General features: G+C 40.7%; 6 protein-coding genes across 20 annotated transcripts in view; 4 read left to right on the plus strand and 2 right to left on the minus strand.

The window, feature by feature from the left end:
- Positions 1–285: 285 nt before the first annotated feature.
- LOC26514029 (protein SREK1IP1) lies at positions 286–1,428 on the plus strand. Its single transcript, XM_014904399.3, has 2 exons — positions 286–532; positions 597–1,428. The coding sequence occupies exons 1-2, from the start codon at positions 428–430 to the stop codon at positions 1,287–1,289; spliced, it is 798 nt and encodes a 265-aa protein (XP_014759885.1). The 5' UTR covers positions 286–427; the 3' UTR covers positions 1,290–1,428.
- Positions 1,429–1,691: 263 nt separating this feature from the next.
- Positions 1,692–4,145, minus strand: LOC6504572. The gene is made up of 2 exons (XM_001966566.4): positions 3,986–4,145; positions 1,692–2,513 (listed from the first exon to the last, which is right to left on the minus strand). The coding sequence occupies exons 1-2, from the start codon at positions 4,027–4,029 to the stop codon at positions 1,811–1,813; spliced, it is 747 nt and encodes a 248-aa protein (XP_001966602.2). The 5' UTR covers positions 4,030–4,145; the 3' UTR covers positions 1,692–1,810.
- A 1,556-nt stretch (positions 4,146–5,701) lies between these two features.
- On the plus strand, positions 5,702–7,743 carry LOC6504925 (alanine--glyoxylate aminotransferase). Its single transcript, XM_001966567.4, has 3 exons — positions 5,702–6,087; positions 6,552–7,414; positions 7,487–7,743. The coding sequence occupies exons 1-3, from the start codon at positions 5,938–5,940 to the stop codon at positions 7,659–7,661; spliced, it is 1,188 nt and encodes a 395-aa protein (XP_001966603.1). The 5' UTR covers positions 5,702–5,937; the 3' UTR covers positions 7,662–7,743.
- Positions 7,744–9,294: 1,551 nt separating this feature from the next.
- Positions 9,295–11,013, minus strand: LOC6504571 (60S ribosomal protein L7a). Its single transcript, XM_001966568.4, has 4 exons — positions 10,830–11,013; positions 10,558–10,681; positions 10,113–10,483; positions 9,295–9,888 (listed from the first exon to the last, which is right to left on the minus strand). Exons 1-4 carry the CDS (start codon positions 10,842–10,844, stop codon positions 9,583–9,585), a joined length of 816 nt encoding a protein of 271 aa, XP_001966604.1. The 5' UTR covers positions 10,845–11,013; the 3' UTR covers positions 9,295–9,582.
- Positions 11,014–11,216: 203 nt separating this feature from the next.
- LOC6504926 (protein deltex) lies at positions 11,217–15,308 on the plus strand. The gene is made up of 4 exons (XM_001966569.4): positions 11,217–12,065; positions 12,126–13,382; positions 13,478–13,620; positions 13,680–15,308. The coding sequence occupies exons 1-4, from the start codon at positions 11,610–11,612 to the stop codon at positions 13,978–13,980; spliced, it is 2,157 nt and encodes a 718-aa protein (XP_001966605.1). The 5' UTR covers positions 11,217–11,609; the 3' UTR covers positions 13,981–15,308.
- A 3,852-nt stretch (positions 15,309–19,160) lies between these two features.
- Positions 19,161–24,050, plus strand: part of LOC6504927 (smoothelin-like protein 1) — a 51,208-nt gene continuing 46,318 nt past the window's right edge. For 5 of the 15 annotated variants that reach the window (XM_014904375.3, XM_014904384.3, XM_014904383.3 and 2 more), the window contains exons 1-2: positions 19,166–19,735; positions 23,222–23,280. In XM_014904375.3, coding sequence (XP_014759861.1) covers positions 23,224–23,280 — 57 coding nt within the window. In that variant the 5' untranslated portion in view covers positions 19,166–19,735; positions 23,222–23,223. Of the gene's footprint in view, positions 19,736–23,221; positions 23,281–24,050 lie in introns of all 15 variants that reach the window. The other 10 variants (XM_032453383.2, XM_032453379.2, XM_032453380.2 and 7 more) reach the window with 5 other exon arrangements.

Genomic DNA, 24,050 nt, shown 5'->3' on the forward strand with positions numbered 1-24,050 from the left:
CTGACCTAGTTTTGATTTCCTGTTTTTATATATTAAAAAGTGTTTTGTATCATAATACAAATTACTAAAATTGGTAGTTCTTTGATTAATCTTTAAGGGGGGATAAAAATCTTACTTTTCAGCTTCTATAGCTTCTATATAAATCATAGGACAGTTGTTCATGTTTATCAAAAACAATAAGTTTTTTATTTAAAATAATGCATTATTCCAAATGAAATAGTGTCTTTATTCATTTGTATAATAAAATATTTTAAATCAATGTTTTATGTCTGACTAGTCTGGCAACTCTAAGCCAAAGCGGACTTACCAGCACTAACATAGCGCATCGCAGTTCCCCAACACTGGCGCAACAAGGAAAAAACGAAGGACAGACGGTAGCGCGTGCTAATTTACACATAGATGTAGGGGCTTGGGTACAGCGAGCGCCATGAACTTCCCCCTGGCGAACGCCAACAAGGATACCCTGCGGGCCGCCTGCAAGAAATGTGGCTACGCCGGTCACCTGACCTACCAATGCCGCAATTTCCTCAAGGTAACCAAGTGCAAACAATGTAACCGGTTGTGAAAAACATTGCTTAATCCCCTTCTACTGGCAGGTGGACCCCAACAAGGAGATCCTACTGGATGTGGAGAGTACCAGTTCGGACTCTGAGCTCGACTACCTCACGCCGCTCACTGAGCTGCGAGCCCAGGAGCTGAAAGGCGGCGCAGAAGTGCCACCTCCTGCTTCTACCACCACCACCGCTGCTGCTGCCGCCTCCGCTGCAACAGCCGGCAGGGATAAGGACAAGGAGAGGGAACGGGAGCGGGACAAGAAGCGGAGTGGCTCCAAACGGAGCCGCGAGGCTGCCACTGAAAAGGATAAGGACAAGTCGAAGAAATCCCTGCGGCACAAGAAGCGCAAAAAGAAGAGCAGTAAGCACAAAAAAAAAGATGCTACCAAGAAGAGTTCAAAGAAAAGTAGCAGCAAAAAATCCAAACGACGCCGCAGCTCCTCCAGTAGCTCCTCATCCTCCTCCACCTCCTCTGATTCAGACTCCTCCTCCACATCCGATTCGGAATCTGAATCCGAATCGGATTCCAGCGACAATGAAGAGTCGAGTACTAGCGAGTCCGATGAGTACGGTCGCAAGAAGAAACGGCAGGGGAAGTACAAGCGCAAGGCGGATACTGCTCAGCTACGGCGGAAGAAAACAAAGGTGAAGCGCAAGCGTCATCGCGCCGGCGGTTCATCGGCCCAAACGGCCGGCAGCTACCTAAGCAGTCTCAGCGACAGCAGCACCTACTGAGAACTATGTAACCCGGACTGCCAGCTCCGATTCCAATTCCATAGCGGATGAATAATAATAATCCCCGTACCCTAGACTTGTCGTAGCCCTTAAGTTAAAGCCCAATTGTGCTGCAAATACAAAAAATTAGTTCATAAAAGGCTTGTATTTCTGCCAATAGATTATCACAAAGTTAAGATTATCAAGGGCGATGGATCGTCGTTGCCGTTGTTGATGTCCAAGACCATCTGGAGAGCGTCCAACTCGGCCATCAGCTGAATAACATTGCGCCTGGCTTCGCGGCAGTTGTTGCAGTTGCTTCTCTCCAGCTCCTCGCACTTGGCAGCCAGAGTGGAGAGCGGGTATAAACTCGGCCACAGGCAGGGCCGGCGGAGGTGGCGGTAGCGGCAACGGGTTGGCCGACACCTGGACTGGAACACTCGGAAGAGTTGCGGGCTCTGGCTGTTGTTGCTCCACCACAGCCGGGCCCCGCCCAGCGCCAGAATTGTTAGCTACAGGTGGTGAAGCCACAGCCTCTCGAACTACATATGCCCGGTGTTCTCGTTGGGATTCGCTTGGGAAGATCCTCCACCTTGACTGGCAGTTAACTCGTTCCGGCTGGTGGAGGGAGCATACCTCTTGGCCGGCGGAGGGGGACACACTGCGATGTAGTTCTTGCAGCACACCCCATCCTCGCACCCGAAGCAGTTCCCGCAAGTATGCATCACATCCGGATAGCGCCGCTTCGGCTGGGCAGTGCCGGAGGACGCATTCTTCTCGTGGTACTTCATGAAGTGGCCCAACTCGTTGAGGCACCGCTCGAAGGCCTTCTCGTCGGCCTGGTTGTCGAAACGGAAGCTCCAAAGACGGTCATCGGTGTCGCGGAACTGCCAGTACATCTCCTTCTGGGCGATGGTCTGCCCCTCCGACTCCAGCAGGCACACGGCGAGGATGTGGTTCTTGTCCTTGAACAGAATCAGCTTGGTGGCCGGCTTGTCCCGGCTGCTTCCCTGCTCCTTGGTCGAAATGGCCACGCCCATTTTAGATTCACATCCATCTTGGGCATAACCGAAAACTGGCTTCGCAATGGCAGTCTTCCAGCCGTAATCAGACACCTCCTTCCTCTCAGTGGTCTTTGGGGCGTTGGGCATGTAGCGCTTGGTACGCGTCTCACTCTTCTGGGGACGAGTCGCCGCCTCCTCGAACGCCTGGCTCAAGTTTACTTTGGCCTTGATCTTGTTGCCGCTGTGGAAGAAATGCAGTTTTGAGGTTAAGTATAAGAGTGAGAGCCTCGAAAGCCCAGTTCCTATTCTATATTTTTTAAAATTTTTCGATAAAAAAAGGATTTTTTTCACTTTTTAAGAGTCGGATTAAGATTTGGGGATCTCCCAAAAGAAGGTTTCCTTGGTAAGTGGCTGTTTTTAGTTAGTTTGCAGTTATGTAAGACACCAGCGCAATGACTTGGCAAAAAAAAAAAAAAAGAAAATGGCCGCCGGCAGGCATGCGTAGAGAGGAGTATTGAGAAAAGTCCGGTATTCAAGCAGCATTTTCCAAGTTTTTAATCAAAATACGCTCCGATATTCTCCGAATTCTTCCAAAAAGAAAGAAGACTATCTGGATACGTTTCTCTATATATTACTTTCATTTTTTTTGGGAAAAATTACATGCACAATGACTTGGCAAAAAACAAGAAAATGGCCGCCTCCCTTCCCCGAAAAGAAGCCTCTAAACGGATTATTTTCAATATTTTATATAAAAATATTTCGCTTTTTTATTGCCGGATTATTCCCCCGGTACGAGCTCCTCTAGATATATACGTGCTATACAGTATAATAGTATTCCTCACTTATGTAATCAACTGACTAACCAATGACTTGGCAAAAAACAAAAAAAAAAAATGGCCGCCGGCAGGCATGCGCCCCGAGAAGCGCCCAAAATTTGCAAAATTTTAGCTTAAAATGAATCACTTTTTTATTTCCGAATCGATCCCTCAAAAGAACATACTAAATAGGCGCCTGTATGTTTTATTTCCCTATTTAATTATGAAAAGTCACTTGCGCAATGACTTGGCAAGAAAAAAAAACATGACCGCCGGCAGTCAGGTGGCAGGAGCATAATTTGTAAAATCTTGAATTAAAGTGCTTCAATTTGTATTATTATCCGGATTATTATGGCAGAACCTATCCTCTACAGTCATGTCTTTATGTAGAACTTTACAAACTTGTTATATAAGTCACTTGCGCAGTGACAAGTGCAAAAAAGAAAAATGGCCGACGGCAGCGCATGCGCAGAGTATCGAAGTATCGAGAAGGGCCATGGGCACCAATTTTTTATTAAAATGTTTCACTTTATTATTGTCCTCTAAAGAAAATGGATAGCTGCCAGTATACAGTATACACTATTACCATTTATTCAATTTATTTTTATTCTTTTTATGAAAAGTCACTTGCTCAATGACATGCGAAAAAAGAAAAATGGCCGACGGCAGGGCAGGCACGTGCCAAAATTTTCCAAATTTTAAATCACGGTATTTAACTGTTTTATTTGCCAGATTATTGCTCATAAAAGAACTGGATGAGTGCATGGACCATAAGGAGTTGCCTCAAAGAGCCCGAGCTCCATGAAAAATTTTCAAAAATGCACATCAAAATGTTTGATTTTTATTTTGAAACAAAGTCCTGAATAATTGCCTGCTTTAGAATAAAAAGCTAACTCACCTGCGAAACTTCTTAGAAAAGTTGTTTCCTTGATCTTCCTCCATTGCTAAACACAAAAAAAAATCAAAGTTTTTTTCACAAAATAAAACTGAACTTGAATGCTTTCTTGTCGAAAGTTAGTCTTTCTCCCTGAACAGTCGAGGATAAAGTGAAGGAATTTGATTTTTTGGCCAGGTCTTTAGGAGTGAGTGACCGTTTTTGATGTCAAGGCCTGCTAGAAAGCTGTTAGGTGAAGTTGGTGCCGTTAGTGGCACTCCTTTTTACAGAACACATTTTTTGAAACTTCGAAAAGCTTTCACCCCCGATTTGGTTCAAACATTCTGAAAATGTGTATTTTTGGGTCCTCATCTCGGGAAAAATAGTCTACATTTGCCTAGATGATGTTTTCTGCAAGAAAAATCTGTTAAAGCATATATTTGTATAGTTTTCTTTGCCAATATCTCATTAAATGCGATCCCTTTCGCTGGAAGCCTAAAAGCATGCTCAGGTGACTCCCCCGCATAACGAAACACGCCTGCGCGTTACATCTGTTTTCAATTCAAATGGTGCTGGCCAATCAGGCGGCTAACATCGTGAGTTTTCTATCGATAAATCGAATAGTGATGTACCAATAACAGTGAGTTAATTATCGGCAGGTGGTTAATTTTTTAACAAAAAACGTGTAAAATGTATTTTTCTTGATTTATTTAAATAAGTAAATTATTTTTATTGTATTTAAGGCCTTAAGGACTAAGCCTCAATGCAATATCTAGTTTACAGACTACATCGATAACAAATGTTGTTGTCTCTTATTAATCGATAAGACTGTTAAGTGATTGGCGCGAATTTTAAATATTCCTATATTTTCAATTTATAATTATTTTAAGCTTTAAGAAGTCTGTTTTTTAGTCTTTTATACATAAATAGACACCTTTTAATCTTTTTTTTATAAGAAATTATCTATAAACGTATAAATAATCATTTTCTCACAAAAACGAGAGTAAAATTAGAATAGAAAGACTTGCTAATTAATGTTTTTATCACTTTTTCAAAACGTGAGTTCTTCTTTTTAATTTTTGGGCTATATATTTCACCATAATTGAAATGTTAAACCATTTTTAAGCCAGAATTAAGTCCAATATTGGCGGTGACCCCTCTATTATCAAATCTGTTTAGTTTTTTTTTTTGAGTTAAGTCTCGGTGGGGTGGCTTCTTATCAAGATTAGAGTCCCGGGTCTCAGAATCTAATCAGTTTCAGGGAAACTCTGTGGCCGGAACCTATGCTCTCTGCAGATTCTTCCAGCATCTCGACCCACCAAGGTTTTTGGAAAATGCGAATTTCACAATAATTGTGGAACCGCCTTGGGAAGGCCATCAAAAGAATCAGAGCACTGAAAAAAATAAATCAGCTTTAAAGTTTATAATTAAAAATGTATTTTCTTATAAATTTTATCTCAAAATATTTTTATATTTCATATAAAAAAAAAAAACAAGAACCTTGCTTTTGTAAAAAAAATACAAAAAATATATTTCCAGATTCCCTGAATCTTAGTTTTTTTCCGGGTGCCTACAACGACGCAGTTGCTCCCGATCTTGGCATCCGATAAGCGGGAGAGTGGAGCGCATCATTTAGCGACTGTTCAAGTGCGTTCATCGTCGGATCAGATCGGATGGGATCGCCAGAAGTCCGGGCGATAAGGGCTGGCTGGGAAGAGAGCTGGCTATAAAGTGGGCCCGGAGCCCGAGAGGTGTTTCAGTCCAACAAGAGACACCGCAGCCACCGGCTCTCGGCATCCACATTTTTTTTATTTAGCAGTTTAGCAGATCATTAGCCACAAAACCACACCACACCGACCGCCAGCCAGCACCTGTTTTTGTTTATTCTGATTTGGGAGAGGATTAGGTGATAAGCGGAGCCGTAAACAAAGAGATCTGATTTCGTAAACAAAAAGTGGTCTTTTGGAGACAGAACGATGGAGGTGCCCCCGCCGCTCGTACTAAAGCGCCCTCTATATGTGCCCAGCAAGACCCTGATGGGTCCTGGGCCCTCGAACTGCTCCCATCGGGTCCTGGAGGCGATGAGCAATCCGGTTCTGGGTCATATGCATCCCGAGTGCCTGCAGGTTGGTTATTTATTAATAATTATTTCAAATTAACACTTAATTAGTTAGTTTTTTAATTAAAATTAGTGCAAAAATTCGGATTTTCATTCAAAATACTTTTCTATTTAAAGCTTTTGAGAGTTAAATATTAAAAATTAAATAATTTAAATTAAATTATAAAAATTAAAACCTTATATTTATGTTCTGCACTGTCCCGTTCGGAGTACATTCGAGGCACATATGTATGTACCTTATCAGGGCAGCTTCGAAACATTGAGATACAATTACAGCCGTGGGTCAGAAATCAGTGGACTGGAGCCACCCGATCCCATCCTACCATATAGAATCAATATATAGGATCTGTTATCGGGGATGGGAACAACTGGTCCAGCTCTTCCATGGAAATGGGTTAATCTTGAATGACAGAACTCCCACTCCCACTCCCACTCCCACTGCCACTCTCTTAATTCCATTTCCATTTCCAGATTATGGACGAGGTGAAGGAGGGCATCAAGTACATCTTCCAGACCCTGAACGACGCCACCATGTGCATCAGTGGAGCAGGACATGCCGGCATGGAGGCGGCCCTCTGCAATCTGATCGAGGACGGAGACGCAGTCCTAATGGGAATCACCGGAGTCTGGGGTCATCGGGCCGGTGACATGGCCCGCCGGTATGGCGCCGAGGTGCACTACGTGGAGGCCAGCTTTGGACGGGCCCTCAGCCTGGAGGAGATCGAATTCGCCTTCGAGGCCCACCAACCGAAAGTGTTCTTCATCGCCCAGGGCGACTCCTCCACGGGTATCATCCAGCAGAACATTCCCGAGATCGGGGAACTGTGCCGGAAGTACGACTGCTTCCTGGTGGTCGATACGGTGGCCTCGCTGGGCGGTACTGAGTTCCTCATGGACGAGTGGAAGGTGGATGTGGCGTATACCGGCTCCCAGAAGTCGCTCGGCGGCCCGGCCGGTCTCACGCCGATCTCGTTCAGCAAACGGGCTCTCACCCGGATCCGGAAGCGCAAGACCAAGCCGAAGGTGTACTACTTTGACATCCTGCTGATTGGCCAGTACTGGGGCTGCTATGGCACGCCCCGGATCTATCATCACACCATCTCCTCCACCCTGCTGTACGGTCTCCGCGAGGCACTGGCCCACTTCTGTGCCGTGGGCCTGAAGGCGGTGGTGAAGCGCCACCAGGAGTGCTCCCGCCGACTCCAGCTGGGCATCGAGGAGCTGGGCCTGGAGATGTTCGTCCAGCGGGAGGATGAGCGGCTGCCCACAGTGAACACCATTAAGGTGCCGTTCGGAGTGGACTGGAAGAAAGTGGCCGAGTATGCCATGAGAAAGTGAGTTCCTACTTGGACTAACTCTTTAATTAATTAACTAAATAACTAATTAACTATTTAATTGATTAACAGATACAGCGTAGAGATTAGCGGCGGACTGGGCCCCACCGTGGAGCATGTCTTCCGGATCGGGCTGATGGGCGAGAACGCCACCCTGGAGCGAGTGGACATGGTGCTCAGCATCCTGAACGAGGCCATCCAGAGCATCAAGCAGCGGGCGGTCAAGACGGAGCGCTCCAAGATCTAACCAGGCCTAGTAGTAATTTTTATTTTTTTTATTGGTTTTAGTTTCAAACTTTTAAATAAAAAATAAATCTTTAAAACCTAAACTTTGGTGGTTCTTCTGTGGACTGGAAGTGTTATCTAATCGGAGTGGTTTTTATCTGGAATTCTTGTATAGGAATGGGAGTGTAGGAATGGAAACATCTCACCTGGAAGACAATCCAATAGATACCTTTATAATAAACTTAAACTTAACTTATCCCATAATACTATAAGACTGCCTCATAGTCTCCATCTTAATCCAATAAATACTCCTATAAGAAGTGCTACAAGACTTCTATGAGACCAAGAACATATCATCTGAAAAGTTGATCCTAAAACGGAGGACTCATAATGGGGAGGAATCATAATCCAATAAGGTTCCATCCAAAAAAGACGCCTATAAGAATAAGAACTCTCTACAAGAATGGTATCTCGATCTAATCTGGAATAGTATTCCCTCATAGTATAGTAGTATAGAGCATAGTATTAAGTTATAGTTCCCTCAATTTAATAAAAGACTACTATATACTCTACAAGACTAGACACTTATCCTTAATTGGTAAGCGATTTCCGCACAGTTTCTCTCATAATCCACTAATAGACTTCGATAGGGAGAGACTAGGAACTACATCTATATCTATAAGACTGGGAATATCTCATCCCCCTATAAGGAGGCCTAAGGGATATCTCATCCGGAAAGCAACAGATCCTAAAATGATACAAGGCTTCCCCATAGTCCTCCTCTTAATCCAATAAAGAGTGCTATAAGGAGGGCTCTATAAGACTGGAGAGAAACTGATCCTAAAATGATATCCTATATAAAGGGCTATATAGGCTCTACTCTATAAGACTAGGACCATCTCATCTGGAATAAAATTATCCTAAAAAGGTATGAGATTTCCCCATAGTCCTCCTCTCAATCTATGGACTTCTATAAGACTTCTATACGAGGCTCTTTATAGAGCTACATATATGATAGACTAGGAACTATGGACTAGGACTAGGATATATAAGGATATATATGATAATATATGACTAGGAACATCTGGGAAGCAACTGTATTATGATATAGGACTCTCTCATAGTCTTCCTGATTATCCAACAAACACTGATATAGGGACGGATCAGATCCTGGAATGGTATTAGGTATTCGGACTTATAATACTCTTAGTATAGTTCATGGTATTATAGTAAGGATAATAATCAAATAAAAAGAGCTTTGTGAGAATGGGATCTGGACCTGGGATCTAGTCTGGAAAATTCCTAACAACAGGTCCTCAAATGGTAAATAAATGCTCATCATAATCCCCATCTAAATCCAATCAAGACTGAAAAGAAACGTATCTGGAAAGATGATCCTAAATCCTGATCCTAAAATAGGAACATATCTGGAGGGAAACTAATAGATTCCATAATAGAGTGTTCCAAGAGAGCTATCTCATCTGGAAGAACCTCTTTATCCAGTAGTCCCCTAAAGGAAAGGCTCTTCAAGACTGAGATTTCATCTGGAATGAATCCGATCCTATCCTGCTACACTACATTACTTTCTCCTCCTAAAATGAATGATCCAAGAGAGCTCCATCATCTGGGCATTACTTTCCGAAAACAAAATCGTCTTGCGTGGAAGGATGTATCTTAAGATATAGATTTATTGAACGCCGATCCAGACTCGTCCAGGATCGTCCAGCACTCACAGACACGGAGAAAAAAAAACAAAAAAAAATTGTACACTTAAATGTTTATTTGTTATTAACTCAGAGGACGGTGGCGGTGGAGGAGGAGGAGGAGGAGCGATGCCCGGAGGAGCACCATCCCACACTAGCCACCGCCGCCGCCGCCGCCGCCCTAATCATATCATCCATGTGTACTAAAAAGTGACGACCTTATAGCTTTAGCTTCTAAGCTTAACCCTGCTTCTGGGCCAGCTCGCGGGCCTTGGCGCGCTCCAGCTTGGAGATGCGGGCCAGGGACTTGGAGCCGAGGATGCCACCGCCCCAGTGACGACGGATCTCCTCGTGGCGCTCATTGAAGTTGGTCTTGACGGCCTCCAGAAGCTTGCCGAAGTTGGCCTTGTCGTTGTTGTCGACGGTGGTGAGGGCCAGGGTGGTGCAGGTCTTGCGGCGGACCAGACGACCCAGACGTGCCTTGCCCTTAACGATGCAGTAGGGCACGCCCATCTTGCGGCAGAGGGCGGGCAGGAAGAGGACCAGCTGCAACACAAAATAATCAATTAGTTTTCATTCAAAATGCATGTGAAGATGTGGCGCTCCGAGAGATCGGAGAATCAGCTGTCAAGTTTCCACATGGCGGTGTACCGGGCAAACCGGAAGTTTACCCGGAAAACCACGTTCAGTTGAAGAAATTCATGTTTAACATCACATGAGAAAGCACTTGGCATGGCATGGCCACCAGATCACAATGAACCAGAACTCACCTCGAGGGGATCAACATCGTGGGCGATGACCACCAGCTGGGCCTTCTTCTGCTCGATGAGCTTGGTGACGGTGTTGGTGCCGGCGGAGACATAGCTGGGCTTCTTCTTGGGCTCAACATCCTTGCCCTTGGCCTTGGCCTCGGCGATCTTCTTCAAGCGCTGCTTCTTGGCCAGCGGCGACTCGGGACGGTACTTCTCGAGCAGCTTGAACAGCTTAACGGCGGTGGTCTTGTCCAGGGTCTGGCTGAACTGGTGGATTGGTGGCGGCACCTTCAGACGCTTCTGGAGCACGGCCTTCTGGCGCTGGACGCGAATGTACTTCGGCCAGCGAACGAAACGGGACAGATCGCGCTTGGGCTGCACATTCTGGCCTGCAGGTATTAGGAGAGAGGAGATATATTATAATACTCGGTCAGAGGAATACATTTTTGGTTGAAAGACTTACCGATTCCGAAGTTCTTGGGACGCTTCTCGAAGAGCTGGTTGACGACCTTCTTGACCACTGGCTTCTTCACAGCCAGGGGAGCTGGAGCAACCTTCTTGGTCACTGGCTTCTTCTTTGGCCTGGGCTGTTAATAGAAACACACACAAAAAAAAAATATTCCGATTACTTCACTGGCCAACAAAAACAAACCAAGCAAAACACAACACATCCTCGAATTACAGCGAGTTTTCACCAAAAATGTTCACTTTATTCAGCTCGGGGGCACTGCCTACCTTCTTAACAACCATTGTTGCGCAGTTTTAGTTTAAGATGCTACCGAAAAAAGCAGATTCGAGCGGGTCGCTAAAAAGACCAGCCTTTGCGTCTGCCTGTCAAAAGGTAAAGGAATGGATGTCAGCGGCGGAAGTTGGCTGCTCGAATTTGACAGCAGCAGGGTTGCTTTGGACTACGCTACGCAGGGCTGCATTCAGGGCTGCAACTTTTCGATAGGTGGCAACGTAACGTCAATTTTTAAATGTACAGAACTACATTTAAATAGGGTTTTACTGAAAAAGGGAATTTATTGTTATTTTTTAAATTAAATCCTTAACAAAAAGCTTTATTTTAGCGTAAAATCAAAATTCATTGTTATTTTATCGAGTTTTAGAGCACTGCCCTGGACAGTGCTCTGCAATACCTTGTGTGGGGATCGTTTTCCAGCACTGTTTGCTTGGAAATCGAAAAAAAAAAATTTAATTTAAGCGTGTCTGCGCTGCGCTTGCGCTAAATGCTAAATTAACCGTAAATGCGCATCGTTTAACGCGAGTGCTATTATCGGGAACTAACTAAACGGAGCGACTAGATCGAAGCTGCCAGCTGGAAGATGCCATTCAACGCCATATCTCCGCTGCTTCGTGTTCATTTTTCTCCTGTCCACCATTTTTAATTTCTTTGTTTATTTTGTGCCCATCTTCGCGGGGGAGAGAGAGGCTGAAAAAGAGTAAAGAGTGAGGGAGAGAGTGCTGGAGAAGATGGTGTGAGCTTGCTGGAGAACCAAAAATCCACCCGTTGCGATGGCCAGCAATGCTGCGGGCAGCGGTCCGGCCGTATCCGGATCCGGATCCGTATCCATAACCGGATCAGTGGCCGTGCAGCCCGTGAACCACACCCACGCCGTATGCGTGTGGGAGTTTGAATCGCGGGGCGGCAAGTGGTTGCCTTACTCGCCGGCGGTGTCCCAGCACCTGGAACGTGCCCATGCCAAGAAGCTAACCCGCGTCATGCTCAGCGATGCCGATCCCAGCCTGGAGCAGTACTACGTCAATGTGCGCACCATGACCCAAGAGTCCGATGCGGAGTCGGAGACGGGCCTGCTAACGATCGGAGTGCGTCGGATGTTCTACGCCCCCAGTTCTCCAGCTGGCAAGGGCACCAAGTGGGAGTGGTCGGGTGGCAGTGCCGATAGCAACACCGACTGGCGGCCCTACAACATGCACGTTCAGTGCATCATTGAGGATGCATGGGCGAGGGTAAGTTTACCGGATTATCCATGGTAGTCCATCAAATACTGATATTTTTGTGTCCTCCAGGGGGAGCAAACTTTGGATCTGTGCCACACCCACATCGGCCTGCCGTACACCATCAACTTTTGCAATCTGACGCAGTTGCGCCAGCCCAGTGGTCCCATGCGCAGCATACGACGCACCCAGCAGGCACCCTATCCGCTGGTGAAGCTAACGCCCCAGCAGGCCAACCAGCTGAAGAGCAACGCCAGCAGCTCCAACAGCACTACCTACAACACTCTGCCCAAGCTGGGCGACACCAAGAGTCTACATCGCATGCCCATGACCCGTCAGCAGCATCCACTGCCCCCCAATCATCAGCAACAGCATCAGCATCAGCAGCAGCATCAGCAGCACCAGCAGCACCATCAGTTGCAACATCAACAGCCATCGCACCATCACCACAGCCAGACGGCGCCTAGGAAGCCGCCGAAGAAGCACAGCGAGATCTCCACCACCAATCTGCGCCAGATCCTCAACAACCTGAACATATTCGGCAGCAGCACCAAGCACTCGAACATGGCCAGCGCCAGTTCGTCCTCCTCCTCGGCCTCCCTGCACCACGGCAATCATCTGTCCCACGCCCACTCGCACGCCCACTTCTCGCACGCCAAGAACATGCTGACGGCCTCGATGAACAGCCATCATAGCCGGTGCTCGGAGGGATCGCTGCAGTCCCAGCGCAGCAGTCGCATGGGCTCGCATCGCTCGAGATCCCGTACGCGGACATCCGACACGGACACTAATAGCGTCAAATCGCATCGCCGGCGACCCAGCGTGGACACCGTTTCCACCTACCTGAGCCACGAGAGCAAGGAGAGCCTGAGGAGTCGGAACTTTGCCATTTCAGTTAACGATCTGTTGGACTGTTCGCTCGGCAGTGATGAGGTGTTTGTGCCGTCGCTGCCGCCCTCGTCGCTGGGCGAAAGGGCTCCAGTACCGCCACCGCTGCCACTCCATCCTCGTCAGCAACAGGTGCAGCAGCAGCAACAGCAACAGCAGCAGCAGCAACAACAGCAGCAGCAGCAGCAGCAGTTGCAGCAACAACAGCAATCAATCGCCGGTTCGATTGTGGGCGTGGACCCAGCCAGTGACATGATATCGAGATTCGTGAAGGTGGTGGAGCCTCCGCTATGGCCCAACGCCCAGCCCTGTCCCATGTGCATGGAGGAGCTGGTGCACTCGGCTCAGAATCCGGCCATCTCGCTCAGTCGCTGCCAGCACCTGATGCACTTGCAGTGCTTGAATGGAATGATAATCGCCCAGCAGAATGATTTAAATAAGGTGGGTCTTGACTAGAAGGGATTAGAAAGAGAGGGGGAGACTGGATGTGAGGGAGAGGGAAGATGGTATCTAATCAGAGAACCTTGATCTTTCAGAATCTCTTCATTGAATGCCCGGTTTGTGGCATCGTTTATGGCGAGAAGGTGGGCAACCAACCCATCGGCAGCATGTCCTGGAGCATCATCAGCAAGAACTTGCCAGGCCACGAGGGTCAGAACACCATACAGATTGTCTACGAGTGAGTTGTCCCGCTAACCATTGGCACTAAAAATTGTTACTTATTGTTACGTGTTGCAGTATCGCATCTGGGTTGCAAACGGACGAGCATCCGCATCCGGGACGTGCCTTCTTTGCTGTTGGCTTTCCGAGGATCTGCTATCTGCCGGACTGTCCGCTGGGCCGGAAGGTGCTGCGCTTCCTCAAGATCGCCTTCGATCGCCGGCTGTTGTTCTCGATTGGGCGGTCGGTGACCACCGGTCGGGAGGATGTGGTGATTTGGAACAGTGTGGATCACAAGACACAGTTCAATATGTTTCCGGATCCCACGTATCTGCAGCGGACTATGCAGCAGCTGGTGCACTTGGGTGTTACGGATTAAATGCTCCTCCTCCTCCTTCTCCTTCCGCGAGATGCCCAGCCATCCACCACAGACCACCCACCACCCACCACCCACCGAGGCCAAGACCCAACCAACCCCCATGTTTCTTCCATGTCGTTGATAAGTTACTTCCTACATAATCTCAGTGTGTGTGCAATCCTCGTTTACTATGATATAACATTTTTTTGCATAGATATATTGCATATAGCGTTCGAGAAGCTCGAACCATAAAACCAGAATGGCAATTAATGCTTCCTTTCCGCTCTTCCATATCGTATTTGTACGCACCTACCCGATAAGTTCCGTACATCATATGTATTAGTTAGACATTGTTAGTTCTGTAGCTCGATAGTTGTAGCCTTCTAGTGTGTAGTTTAGTTTTTTGTCCAAGAGAATCTTGACCCGAAAGACACCTACTAGTATTAGAGATATATATACATATTGCAGATTCCACCAGGCCAGGCCAGGCCATGCCATCATCTCTTCCCTGCTCCCCCAAGAAGCCTTTGAGTGTACGCTGTGCCAAAATCCCGTAGAGCTAAACATTGTTGATATATATAGCATATAACTCTCCATTCTTATTCTCCTCTCTGGCTTATTATTTTTTTTTGAAATCTTCCAAGCTATAATAGTTATAATCGAATTTATAAAGAGAGTGAGACACGGAGATCCGACAGACAGACTCGTCTCTGGCCATTTAATCTCTTCCATTCAGCGAATTTGATGTGATTTTAATTTGAATTATTCATTATTCATTACATTATTGAGCAAGTTGCTACCACGCATAAGATATTCCATTATATAGTTTATATAAAGCATAAAAAAGACATTTAAACATACCGCATACTGCATACCACATACCACATACCACATACTTTTAATTGAATTTTTTGCACACATTTGATGAATTGTTGCTTTCATATTGATATCATCGAACATCGAACTACATTTACACGCATCGCATACATCGCAGATATAATTATATTATATATTATTATATTATATACCATATAGCCTATATAGAATATAGTCGACAGATCGAACATTGTCAGGCGTACCATATTTTTCAATACAATTTGATAATGTGACTCCTCGACCAAGTTGTTTTTAGCACTGATTAGTTTTTAGTATACATACCTTCTTCCCTCTCCTACTATTACTACTCGCTGTGACTTGGCTAGCAGCGGGAACCCATTCTTGACACATGCACCCAACAGATGTGAAACAAATAAATTCCACTCCATTCAAATATTGTGCATAAACATTTTATTTTACATATACATTTAATACATAGTTCAAATAAAGTAATTTCATTCGTGTTCAAATGAGTAATGGGTTTTTATTTTTGCAACTTTTAAATATAATTTACAAGTATGTTTTCAGATTTGTGACGAAACCAATTGTTTTTTATCTCCGATGTTTGCCAATTTTTAAATAAAAATACCATAATATTTAACAAATTGTAATAAAGACTACTTTCTAGTTTATATCATTGGTGTTTGGGCCTTTTAATTATTAAAATTATAAAGGTAAATGCAAAAGTCGTTACAAATTAGTAACGAAATTGGAACATAATTATTAAAACTAATTAAATTATTAAAATTATTAAAGGTTAAATACAAAAATATTTTTAAATTAGTAGCGAAAACATTTTTTTGAGTAATATTTCAGTTTTTTAAAGACTTCAAAACGAGTTTTTCTTTAATTATTCAGCTTTGTGACGAAAATCCTTGTTTGTTATTTATATTTTCAGAGAAAATATGAGCTTTTAAAACAACTCTTATTTTAGTTTATTGGTTTTCTATTAACCTTGATTTAAATTTGTTATATTCTAAAATGCATTTTAAAGATTTTTGTTATGAATTTGTAAAGAAAACTTCTCTAAAAAAAAAAACATTTAATGTTTTTAGACATAATATTTGTTTTCAAAACAACTTCTTTGTTTACTTAAAACATTTTTACTTTAAACTCCTATTTTAGTTCATTGGGTTTTTATTTACTTTGGTTTTTATTTTTTAATTTACTTAATTTACAATTTAAATCATTTTAAAGACTTTAAAAATGTTTTGTTTATAAATTTGTGACGAAAACTTCTCTAAAAAAACACTTTTTGTTTTCAGATACAATATTTGTTTTTAAAACAACTCCTTAGTTTACTTTTTAACATTTTTTTGGGCATTGCTGGTTCTCCTTTTTTTATTTTTCATTTTCTGCAATCGAATTCAAATCAATCAGTTGACATTTTTGGTACTTCCAAGGTTAATTTTCGTTTTCAATTTCGATGGCAGTGCAGTGCAGTGCAGTTGCTGCCGTGAATCACTTAAAATAAATTAATAAAAGACAAAAAATAAGATGCACAATGCATTTTTTTGTTAAATACAATTGGTTTTTTTTTTTTTATTTTTTAGTGCGTGATGTTGGCGAATCGGTTGGCAAAGTTGCCCCTGACCATTTAAGGTGCAACGGCAACATGTTGCAGACGTGTGTGTCGCTGTTGTCGCCTCTTCAAAGTTGAATTCAACATCAGCCTACGTGCTGACGTCAGTTTTTTCTGATTTTTATTTTATTTTTTTTAGTTTTTGTCAGCAAGGACAGTCTCCAAAAGTGGCCAGAAATGTTTTTGGTTTTGTCTTGGCTTTCACCGCTCCTCCAAGGGCAACGACGACCAAATGGCAGCTGCAACATCGCCAGCTGTTGCTCTTGCAGCTCATTAGTTTTCTATTAGTTGTTTATTTTTAGAAACTTTATATATTTAAGATTTGTTTTTAATAAAATAAAATATTTTTGGATTTATTTTAAGGGTTTCCAGAGGCATCTGTTGCATCTCCTTGTTACCTTGAATCGCTGTTGCTGCCTGTTGCTGCTGCCTGGAATTGCTCCTTTTGTTGATGTTGCTGCTGATGTTGCTACTGTTGCTGCTGCTCTCCTTGTGCCAGTTGCATAAGCAAATGTTTTCCTAGAATTTACTGCATTTTTCATGCAATCTTATGCGCCTGACAACGATCACCTCACCGTTGACATTCAATTCACGCACCCAAACGGCTCAGAATCGCCTGGCAAGTGCGTAGTGATGATCATCAGCGATCAGCGAGCTAATAAGGTGGTTTTGGCCAAAAACGCCCGCTCCACTGACCCTGTTGGCATTCGCATCGCATCGCAACGCATCGCCTTTTGGCTGAGGCCTCGTTTCGGCCATTTTCTGATTTTCAACTTTGCAGTAAGGCCAATAAGGTGCATATTCCAGATCTGAAGCTATATCCTCAGTCCACAGGCATTCCAACTAGAGATCGGGTGAGGCGGAAAGGAGGGAAGTAGGCGTGTCCTAAGGTGAAGACTGTTCTCATCAGAAAATTCAAGAAAAATTGGGAAACTGTTTCTTTTCTCGAATTTTAATGAAGAATAATGGTGAATCTATCCACAATTCATATAAGGTACTCCGCCTAAGAATCGGATCGTAATTGGCCAAGATATAGTCATGGGAAGAGGCTCTATATGGAACTCCTGGAAATCCCCTTCAAAATACGAGAAACCCCCAAATGGGCCATTAAGATGTCTTTATCTCTGCCAATTCATATCCGATCTTCAAGCGGACTGTTTTATTCGATTTCTATATCGATTTCCGACAGTTCTGCATCAAAATCTGAATGCGAAATATTTTTTTAATTTGTTCTCTATTTTTCCCATGGGATCCTATTGGAAATTCTAGAAACCCCCATATGGGCCACTAAGATGTCCATATCTCTGCCAATTCTTATCCGATCTTCAAGCGGACTGTTTTATTCGATTTCTATATCGATTTCCGATAGTTGTAAATCAAAATCTGAATGCGAAATATTTTTTAGATTTTTTCTGAACTTTTCCCATGGGATCCCCTTGGAAATCCTAGAAACTTCCATATGGGCCACTAAGATGTCCATATCTCTGCCAATTTTTAACCGATCCTTAAGCGGAGTGTCTTAATCGATTTCTATATCGATTTCCGATAATCCTGTATGAAAATCTGAATGGAAAATATTTTTTAGATTTTTTCTCAACTTTTCCCATGGGATCCTATTGGAAATGCTAGAAACCTTCTCCTTTTCCTTGATTGAATTTTAATTGAATTTGAAGGAGGATTGTTCAAGGCAATCTTTTAACCATCTAAGACTTAAGCATGCCTGAAGGCACGTATTTTTTTTGAGGTTAAAAAATAAAATTACAGCTTTTCAATTGTTTAAGAGCTTCGGAGCTCTTCAAAGATGAGACTAATAATTTTATGTGCCTTTTACCAACCGCCAAAAATTATTTAAACGATTGAAAAGTTCTTAATTTATTTGTTACGGCCAAAAACGTGATACGTGCCTTCAGGCAGCTTTGGCTTAGAGGGTTAAAGGATCGTATAGAATATCCTAAGCAAGAATGGAGTCCTTTTACGACTGATTTAATAAAAAATGAATAATTTTCTTAATGATCTTTAATCGTCTGGCAAATGACTATTGGAGTCGCCTTGAACTTCTCATTTGAAAAATATTTTCAAGGGTTTGGCAGACATTGACTTTCGTTAATGTTGTTAACGTTTTTTTATTTGTTGTTTTTTATTCTTGTTATTGACCTCCTCCACCTCCCCCCCTCTTTTTTGTTGTTCTGTTTTTTATGGACCCTTCTATCTGGTGGGGACCACTCCGCCCCCCGAATCCAATTGGACATTAGTCATGCGAAGGCGTAGGGATTATCAGGTTATGGCTCTCTGCTCTCTGCTCTCTTTTATGCTCACATTCTCACGTTCTCACATTCTCACTTTCCTTATCTCTCAGGATAAGCTGAGGTTGGCCGGCAGAGATGCTGGCAGAGGCGGTGGCAGAGGCGTTAAGGATGCACTGGAATAAATAAAACTTACTGAGATTTTAATTAATTTAAATAAATAAAATAGATTTTAATAATACATTTATATTAAAAATTATTAAAAAATTAGTTTATTTTATAATTTTAATATATATATATTTTTTAAATCATGGAGTATCAAATATTTTCTTTGTAAAATTTCTTATTTTTTGATCTTAAAAATATTTATTTTTTTTTGTTCAGGATATTTTTTTTTTATCCCAAAGAGAGCTGCAGTTGCCGTTGCAGTTGACGCCGGCAGAGCTCTTGGCGTCTCTGCCGGGAGGCCATCCGATCCGAGCCTAAATGCGGCAACAACAGCGAATTGCAATCAGTCAAGAGCCTCCAACCGCATCAGCCGCACAGACCCCTCTACGAACACACAAAAAACTATTAAAAAAAAGCTGTTAAAAAGCGAAATTAAAAAACAAATTGTTTGTTTTAAGAAAGTAAATATTTTTGGTGAACCCTTTAATTTTTTTTTTTGGTTGTTGACAATTGGAAGTGCAAGTGTGTAGAGATAATTAATACGGGCTAACTAAAATAATAACTAAAAAATAACAACAAACCGCAAATCAATCAAAAATTAAATTAAAAAAAAAAATTAATAAGTAAACGCAACGGCGTTTAAAGCCGCGCGCAAGTCGCTAACAAGCCGCACGGCAACCGCCAAGACCTCTCTGCCGGTAGGGAGCTGTCGCAATTTGATCTTTCCGTGAATTAAACTGTTTATTGTTTAAATATTTCCCCCAAGCCCAGTGAGAGAGAGAACCTAGAATTAAAAACGACAAAAAAACGAACAAAAAATAAAAAAATATTTTAACGTCTTAAATTACAAAAGCCTCGACAAGTCGCGTCTCTGATAAGCAGAACCCAATAGAAAATAAACCAACAGGTGAGTACAATTACACAGGTAATGTAAAGAGTACTATAGTACCAGGCAAGAAGGTTGAACGAAATATATGGAACTCGTAGAGACTACAATGTTGGCTGGGAATTCTAACAGTTTTGCGGTGATTTTCGCGGTTTTCCTACCCAACTGGCGCCATCTGTTGGCATAGATATTGGTTATATGTGCATATAATTAGGACACTGGGAGAAATGAATTAGGGTTTCGGATTGTCAAATAAAAATATTTAAAATCAAGGAAATATAAGGGAAACTGTTAAAAAATATTTTTAAAAAAGTAAATACTATTAATAAAAGTATTATAGTATAATAGTACTATTAATTGAGAAAAATAATTCAGACTCTCTGATTATAAAATAAAAGTATTTACAATCAAGGAAATATTAGAAAAAAAACCTATAAAAAATATTTTTTGTTATAAAATATTCGTTTTAGAATATATATATATATAAGACTATAATGACTAGAAAGCTTCTAAAAAAATTGTTAGGAAATAAATGTTTTAAAAAACTATGAATAGTATATAACTTTTAAAAATTGTGTAAAATATAATTTTTAGAAGATATTATAAGACTAAATATCTATAAAAGAATATAATATACTTCTAAAAACCTTCATAAAAGTAGTTTATTCTATTATCTATCCGTTTTATAAAGATTTCCTAGCTATTCTTCTTCAATTTCAATATAAATATTTTAATGCTTATTTTCTTGTAGTATTTCCGACTTAAGAACCCCTAAATTTCCCCAGTGTAACTGTCTAATTAACTTATAATAATATAAGGCTAATATTAGACTAAATATCCATAAAAGAATATAATATATAGACCAAACCTCCAAAGACGTTAATCGAATATTTTATTCATAATTTCTTGAATATATCTTTAGTTTATATATTTTTTTAATATTTCTCAATTATATTTCTTAAATTTCAATGTAAATATCTTGATGCTTATGTTTTCTAGTATTTTCCTGTTAAACCCTCCTAATTTCCCCCAGTGTAACTGTCTATTAACTGAATTTAAACCAAAATCTAGTCTATTTGTCGCTCGCTTTGAAATCTATGGCTTAATTTTGATTTCATTTTTTAAGCCATAAATCTTAATAAATCTGGCCAAGCTAGGCCCAATAATTTTTGGTAATAAAACGCTTTTTAATTGGCCAAAAGCAAGGCATTAGATATTAGAGCTTCGATTACCATTTTGGTAATTTTTGGAATTTATGCGATTATTGGCCACACGCCAGCCCACGCCCGAAACTAAGCGAAAATGTATCTTTGGGATTGATTTTTTGAGACATTTAAGAAACAACACTTTGATGGATGATCCCATAAAGTTTTGATCTCAATACACTTTGATGTGAGTTCCATTTGGATTATTGGGTTTCGGACAAAATGGGAATTATGTTTTACGATTTTACGATTGATTTTCTTAAAATGGTGAGATGGATTTGGACTCTAAGGTGGATTTGGTTTATAATTTGGATGGGATTGAAAAAAAGAACAAAGGGGGTTTTTATTCCAAAAGCTTAGATTTTGTAGTTTATTTTGGTCTATAAAAACTATAAAAAATAAATATTATTTTTGGTTTTAACAAATTAATAAGTTGGAGGTATATTTCTGAGTCCAACTAAGAAGAAATAATACTATATGTTTGTTTATAGGAAAAAAAAATAAAAAATAATTAAATAAATACTTAAAAAGTATAGAAAATAAAGTTTAGTCTTAAGTCTAATATTTTTTAGTATTAAATGTATAATTTGTATTATCTTTTTGGTTAAAAAAAAATGAGAAAGGAAAATGAGACTTCTACAAAGTTATATAGAAAGAAATATTTTAAATCTTAGCTACAAACATATATTTGAAATATTTATGCCTAGTAAAGTAATATTAGTAATAATAAATTATATATATATTTTTTCCATTATATTTTCTATAGTATACCCCATATATCATTATAAAGTTGTCAACCCCTCTGATATTTATTTTCTGATCCATCAACTGAAGGCCACCAATCGGTTTGATGTAAATTTCCTGCAGTTCATTGAGACATTGTTTAGCCCCGACACTTTTGAGCCAAAAGCTGTTGACAAGTACACCCCCAACCAGATACCCTTCCCCTGCCATTCTTTACTTACATATATGGCCAAAACCCCCCCTTGGCCTTAACTCCTTGAAACTGTTTCAGTTTCAAGTTCAATTGCTCGTCTGAATGAGGCTCTGGGGCTAACGAGTGTTTGCCCAATTGTGGTTTTGAACTTGTTTGGCTTTTGGCCGAGCACGTTCTATGTATGCAATATAACCTCTCCCCCCCTCTCAGCCTGCTAGCTTCTTGGCCATCTACCCAGACACCTGATTTCTTGCCAATTGACCGAGCAGGCTGATGTTAACCAAAAGCGAAGCCAAAATGTTGCGGCTTGCTAATCAAGCTTGCAACTCAATAAGCTACTGCACTGCGAAAAAAATGCCAGAAAATGTTTAATAAATTCTACAAAGTCTTAAAAATAGTTAGGCATATGAATAATTAATATATTTATATTTTTAAAATTATTTAAATCTTAGAAATCAAAGCCTTAACTTTTAGAATGTTAGTTTTAAAAAAGATTCATCTTTAATTTAATCTTTTATAAAAAAAATGTCAACTTTTCTAAGAAAATTTAGAAATTTAGTGTAATTAAATATTTTTCTTTTTTAAATTTAAAAGTATAATAATTTTAAAAAGAACAATAGTATTTTTAATAGAATTTTTAAAGTAAACACATTAAATAGAGTTCAAAACACTTTTTTTTTCAAAAAACTTTATATAAAAGCCAATAAAAAAATTTCAAAAATTTTTAACAGAGCTAAAAATATTTTATACAATAACTTAAGATTTAGAAGAATTATATTTTCAATTTTATAGAATTTATTTCCAATTTCGTTTACTTTTAAGTAAAATTAAAGGATAGTTAAAAGATACCTAAAAAAATAAATAAAATAATCTCATTTATAACCAGAAACCTTATTGATTTTTTATAAATATTTATAAACCTCTAAAAATGTTCTCTTTGTGTAAATAAACAATGTTACGATGCACTTGGCTGTGTCATTTGTTTTTAATTTTTGTTTTCTGTTTTAGCCATGTTTGATTTTAGCCATTTAGGGGGGAAATGTCACTGCTCGTTGGGGCGTGGGGACTCCAACCGACAACCGATTCTGGCTAGCCTCCATAGAACTCAATGTATAATATTTCTGATCATGATCGATCGGAAAAGTCTATGGGAACTATGGATCAGAACCTCCCCTGCCTTTAGCGACAAATTATGAAATAAATCAACTTGAAAAGTGCTTACAAATATAATTGCATCATCGTTTAAAAACAATTCCATCTCCTCAACGCCTTCTACAGAAAAGAATTAAGCTTAAGTCTCTATTATTTCATGTTCATTTCTGTTAAAAAAAATTAAGTAAGTAATTTAAATATTATATATTTCAGGCATGGAGGTGGAAAGCGATTTGGGAGACATACAGAACGAGGAACTGCTGAGGAAAATGGTGAGTTCTTAAAGCAATCTACTAGAAATTTGATATATTTCTTACAGAAATTATTATTTCTTTATATATATTGTTAAAAATATAGGCAGGCCTTTTGCGGTTTAGAAGACCTCTCCTTTTCCAGCTCTCCTGTTCTTTTTTTATTCGTTTCTTGAGCCATAAACCAAAAGCCACTTGGCTCAGTTCATTGGCTCCTTGATGGACTCGTGTCCTCGTTCCCAGATCATTGCCATTTCAATTGGAATTGGCATTGGAATCGGGATTGGGGAGGATGGTTATAGCCTTACAGGCCCTGCTTTTCTGATACTCTTTCAGGGGGTATTGTGGATTTTATTCCTAAAGCTAGTGAGGTAGAAGGTGTGGACTTTTCCGCGCAAATTTTTATTAATTCATTGTTTAATTTTCATTAAAAAATGGAATACAAAATGGAGCTTCTTACATGGCATCTTTGAGAATCGAGATGGAAGGGTACTTTTTTAAATAAGCAGCCATAAATTAAAAATAAGAAGGTTATTTTTTAATGAAAATTATAAAATAAATTAATAAAAAATAATTATTTAAAAAACAAAGCCCTCCTCCTCGATTCTCATGGGTAGCACCTAAGCAGCGCCAAAAAATAAAAATAAAAAAATAAAATAAAATAAAATATATATTTTAATAAAATTAAATTATTAAAAAACAGCGCCCTCCTCCTCGATTCTCATAAGTGGCACCTAAGCAGCGCCAAAAAATAAAAAAAATATAATTTTTTAAAATAAAAAATTAAAAAT

Source organism: Drosophila ananassae, chromosome XL, assembly GCF_017639315.1.
Source record: "Drosophila ananassae strain 14024-0371.13 chromosome XL, ASM1763931v2, whole genome shotgun sequence".
Lineage (NCBI taxonomy): Eukaryota > Metazoa > Arthropoda > Insecta > Diptera > Drosophilidae > Drosophila > Drosophila ananassae.

Bases quoted from the DNA above. Each gene is read 5' to 3' on its own strand.
- LOC26514029 (XM_014904399.3), top strand. From the start codon at position 428: ATGAACTTCCCCCTGGCGAACGCCAACAAGGATACCCTGCGGGCCGCC. The intron at 533-596 runs GTAACCAAGTGC...TTCTACTGGCAG, and splicing joins AATGCCGCAATTTCCTCAAG to GTGGACCCCAACAAGGAGAT.
- LOC6504572 (XM_001966566.4), bottom strand. From the start codon at position 4,029: ATGGAGGAAGATCAAGGAAACAACTTTTCTAAGAAGTTTCGCAG. The intron at 2,514-3,985 runs GTGAGTTAGCTT...TTTCTTCCACAG, and splicing joins TTTTCTAAGAAGTTTCGCAG to CGGCAACAAGATCAAGGCCA.
- LOC6504925 (XM_001966567.4), top strand. From the start codon at position 5,938: ATGGAGGTGCCCCCGCCGCTCGTACTAAAGCGCCCTCTATATGTGCCC. The intron at 6,088-6,551 runs GTTGGTTATTTA...TTCCATTTCCAG, and splicing joins TGCATCCCGAGTGCCTGCAG to ATTATGGACGAGGTGAAGGA. The intron at 7,415-7,486 runs GTGAGTTCCTAC...ATTGATTAACAG, and splicing joins GCCGAGTATGCCATGAGAAA to ATACAGCGTAGAGATTAGCG.
- LOC6504571 (XM_001966568.4), bottom strand. The intron at 10,484-10,557 runs GTAAGTCTTTCA...TAATACCTGCAG, and splicing joins TCCCAAGAACTTCGGAATCG to GCCAGAATGTGCAGCCCAAG. The intron at 9,889-10,112 runs GTGAGTTCTGGT...TTTGTGTTGCAG, and splicing joins ACGATGTTGATCCCCTCGAG to CTGGTCCTCTTCCTGCCCGC.
- LOC6504926 (XM_001966569.4), top strand. From the start codon at position 11,610: ATGGCCAGCAATGCTGCGGGCAGCGGTCCGGCCGTATCCGGATCCGGA. The intron at 12,066-12,125 runs GTAAGTTTACCG...TGTGTCCTCCAG, and splicing joins TTGAGGATGCATGGGCGAGG to GGGGAGCAAACTTTGGATCT. The intron at 13,621-13,679 runs GTGAGTTGTCCC...TACGTGTTGCAG, and splicing joins ACCATACAGATTGTCTACGA to TATCGCATCTGGGTTGCAAA.